The following is a 4,424-nucleotide window of genomic DNA, read 5'->3' as shown; positions in this document are numbered from 1 at the left end:
ACATGTGACATGGGGACTATAACCACTTATATAGATAATTTTTTTTGTTATCATTAAGTATTCCTATTTCAACTCATAATAGAAATAAAAATTACCCTTAGGTCTGTATATATTAAAAGCCCACACTATCAGATGCATTAAAGTCCAAATTACTAAAAATATTAATAGATCACTTTTAATTGAGTTCAACCTTATATGAAAGTCCACAACACATAAATATTCACATATAAGCCCAACATTAGATTAATGATCCAACACAAAGACCTTATCACATACTAAGTTCTAGCTCTCTATAAATTCAAACTCTTGAACAACGAATCAACACAACAAACAGCAACCAGCCTTCCAGTGGCAAAAAAATGAAGACTTCATTGATAACAACACTCTCCTTCCTTATCCTTACCTTGGCCACGCAGCCTCTATTGGGCATCTCATCAAACTCTGAACCTGTCTTTGATATCATTGGCAACAAGGTCAAATCCACCCTCGAGTATAAACTTATCCCAGTCCTAGATGGCGCCGGTGGATTCAGCACACACCTAGGCACAAATGGACAGTGTCCCTTGGACGTTATCCAATTAAGTTCTCCTAGCGAAAGGGGAGATAATTTAAGATTACTTCCGTACGACAATTACAAAATTGTCAAGGTATCCACTGATGTCAACCTGAGATTCCCCGTAAAAGTTTCTGTTAAGCCCTGTAATGAAGAACCATTGTGGAAAGTTGATAGCTATGACGATCCATTAATTGTAACCGGCGGAATTGAGGGCCACCCAGGAGCTGAAACGTTGCTAAATTGGTTTAAGATTGAGAAAGCTGGAAATTTTTCATATGGTGGTGTATACAATATTGTCCATTGTCCGAGTGTCTGTCTTTCTTGTCCTAGACGCTGCAACAAAATTGGCGTTTCTTCTAAGGATGGCGTTCGACGTCTGGCTCTAGTTGGTGATGATGAACCGGCTTTGAATGTTCTGTTTTTTCCATCAGAGGAAAGATCAAGGCTACTTCAAGCTGCTAACGCAATATCAAGGTTTTTTGAAGCTGCTGAAGCAATATCAATGGCCGCGTAATGAATGAACTAGCTGTATCATTCTAAATAATAGACCAGGCTAGTAACCTTTTATCTCTATTACAGAATAAAAATAACACCGCCTGTGATCCTTTTGCTGTTGTTAATCTCTACTCATGTTATGTATACATCTTTTAAGTCTCCATGCATACGTATTATCAGTGCTTTGTCAATGTTTTATATTGTGATAAAACCCACAACAGTTAGCATTTTCCATTGAAACAATGATGTTTAAAATCAGTATTTGGGCTATCTTCGAATAGGTGCTATTGGAACTAATATGATTTTGGAATCTTTCAATCCAATCATGATCTTCTTTGCTTTATCGGCATGCTTTGGTCCGCTTTATTGAGAAAGACGACGCCATAAAAATTGTTTGTTAGAATGTTTTACCCATAAAACTCACGGAGAGAATTAAAAATCTGTCCCTGGTACTAACTTTGTTGACCCAATTTCACTGTCGTCATTAAAACATTGATAGAAAAGGTACACGGATGAATTTGACCTTTTTAACATACAATTTGCCATTAAAGAAAAGATTGACATAGTTACAATTTAAAGTAACAAAATTTGTATGTTAAACTGTAGCATATAACACACACACACACACACACACACACACACACACACATATATATATATATATATATATTCTGATCAGGGATTTTAAAGTACGGGAAAGTTAGAGAAAGCTTTAAAACCACACGGTTTTAAAAGTTTACAGTTTTAAACCTTTAAAATCATGCGATTTTAAAGGTTTCCCGCAGTTTCCTGTATTTTAAAATTCCTGACTGGAACATTTCTCTCTCTCTCTCTCTCTCTATATATATATATTAATATAAAAAATGACATAGAGCATCAAAGCTAGGAAGGGTCAAGTTTTAACAAAGTTCTTCCTTGTTCTGAGATATATCAAGAAAAATACAACTTAAGATGAAAAAGTATCTGCAATCAACAATTAAACAAATTTTTACATGATAGAGTTATTTATGCTCTAAAATATAGTTTAACATTCTTTTACTCTTCACATCATTCAATAAAGGGAAAAATTCAAATTTCCCTTGAAATTGCACTGTTTTGTGCTCCTTTAGATTACAGATAAATGAATATAGTTGAGGATTTAATGAGATGTACTAAATATTTCATTCGTTTTTTTTTCAATCATCTTCTTTCTCCTCCAACGATCTTCATGGTCATCTTTACTTTTTTTTTTCTTTTCTCTATCATCTCTCCTCCTAATTCTTTCTTTTCCCATCTCTTTATTTCCCTCAACTATGTTAAAGTTGCTTTAAACTTGCATAAACTTCTCTTACACAATTTTTAAAGGACCAGAATCATCAAACGAAATTAAGGTTTTTTCTCTTTAATTTTAAGGATCCTTGATCCATCCCCTTTAATAAATTTTAAAATAATAATAAATTTTACTCTTCACACCCTTTTAAATGCCAAAACAATACCCATATACGATTTAAGTAATTGTTTTTATTTTTATATCCATAAAATATTTCATCATTCTCAAAGTCATAATGCCCAAGATTTTTCTTACTTTTTTTTTTATTAGCTTTTTTCTTTCTTTCCCTTTTGTTATGGCTTGATCCTTTTTTACTCCTCTTCGATATTTGTTGAGACTGATTAGGTGTATAAATCCCAAACCATTCCCTCAAGACCTAAGCCTAGTCGAAGATTGTTTAATAAACTTAAGAACCAAAGTTTAATCACACACAAAAGAAAATGAAAATCGAAAGAAATAACTGTGAAGATAAGACACGAGAATTTATAGATATTCACCTAACCAACCAGTCTACATCCACTTGAAGACTAGAATAGAGCTTTTACTAATTTCCGAGAACAATTTGTCATTTAATGTCTTTAGGTACAAATGGTGCAATTTGTTAATCTTTTATTCAAATCTGTCCATTTTATCCTTTCAGTTGCATTGCTGTAAAATGTGTGTGGCTTGATGACTTCCAGCTTATGTTGTTGGCGACTATATAAGTATTTTGCTTTACAATGGTTAAATTGGATAATGAAGCAGAAACGTTTTGACATTAATTCTTCTACCCGTATATGCCGGTGGGTTTTAAGAGTATTTGGGTTTTAAGAGCATTCATATGTTCTTAAATTATATTAATATCCTTAATACTACCGTTTTTTTTTTTAAATTAGAGTTTTTTTTTTTAACGAATCTTTGACGATATTAGCGAGATTTATTAAAAAGAAGAATAATAATAACACTTAAATAGAATGATGTAATGAGTCTTACTCAAAACCCAATTAAAAACATGATCTAAAATAGTCATCTAACTAACCTAAACAAAATGTTGTCGAAAAAGATAAACATGCATTACAAAAATGCGAACAACAGAGACAAAATCTTGTTAAAACGATAACATTAGGGTTATTTTAAATAAAATAAAATTTCACTAGAATGAAAATTATCCAAAGAATGTAAATTGCCACACTATTATGTTAGACGATTGATATTTAATCGCGATTGGCATGATGACAAACTATTGCTATCCCTTCCCTTGTGAGTTGGGACCCGCGTCATTCATCTTCTCCAGAAAAAAATGATAAAGACTTTTTTTTTTTTGTGGTGCAGATGACAAACTATTGCTATCGTCTATTATTTTAGACGATTGATATTGAATCGCGATTTGCATGGTGACAAACTATTGCTATCCCTTGTGAGTTGGGACTCCCGTCATTCATCTTCTCCAGAAAAAAAATGAAAAAGACATTTTTTTTTTTTTGTGGTGCAGATTTCAGCAGCTTTTTATCATGTTTTTCCCGTTGCTAGTATTAGGTTTCATCAATAATGGATGATTCCTCAGGTCTGGGATTTTTAACACGTATAATAGACTAAACAGTAGATAGGGTCCTTTAATTAATTAATTTAATTGACTGGCTTCCTGGGCAACCTACCAACGAACTAAAAATATCATGAATATTGCGTTGAATTCGCATATGAAAAGTATAGGATAAAATTTCAAGTTTTGTGGCTATAAATCTATTGTAATTATTTAGCAAACTGTTAAGATTTTTAACATGGTGAAAAAGAAAAAAAAATTATTTAGCAAGGGTAGAATGGACTTTAGAATTACAAATATGAGGTATGGGGGAATAATTATCACTCTATATTTATGGTAACGTTTTTACAATTTTTTAATGGTGAAATTCATTACTGAAGGACTTGAATGAAATAGATTCAAAATTTGAAGGACTTAAGTTGTACATTCTAAAAGTCGTTGATCTTTGAGTTTCTTTCTTCAAACAACAAGGAATCAACTAAAAATTTTACCATATATCAATTGGACCACGATCCTTACTTAATTGTAAGTTATTTCACTCATGG

The 4,424-nt window shown here is 32.2% G+C and overlaps 1 protein-coding gene across 1 annotated transcript; it reads left to right on the top strand.

Annotated features, from left to right (window-relative positions):
* The first annotated feature begins 277 nt into the window (after positions 1-277).
* On the top strand, positions 278-1,212 carry LOC102622572 (kunitz trypsin inhibitor 5-like). The gene has a single exon (XM_006478072.4). It carries the CDS (start codon positions 360-362, stop codon positions 1,068-1,070), a length of 711 nt encoding a protein of 236 aa, XP_006478135.2. The 5' UTR covers positions 278-359; the 3' UTR covers positions 1,071-1,212.
* The last annotated feature ends 3,212 nt before the right edge of the window (positions 1,213-4,424 follow it).

This window comes from Citrus sinensis, chromosome 3 (genome assembly GCF_022201045.2).
Source record: "Citrus sinensis cultivar Valencia sweet orange chromosome 3, DVS_A1.0, whole genome shotgun sequence".
In the NCBI taxonomy this organism is placed as follows: domain Eukaryota; kingdom Viridiplantae; phylum Streptophyta; class Magnoliopsida; order Sapindales; family Rutaceae; genus Citrus; species Citrus sinensis.
This window is presented reverse-complemented; position numbering and strand designations above follow the sequence as displayed.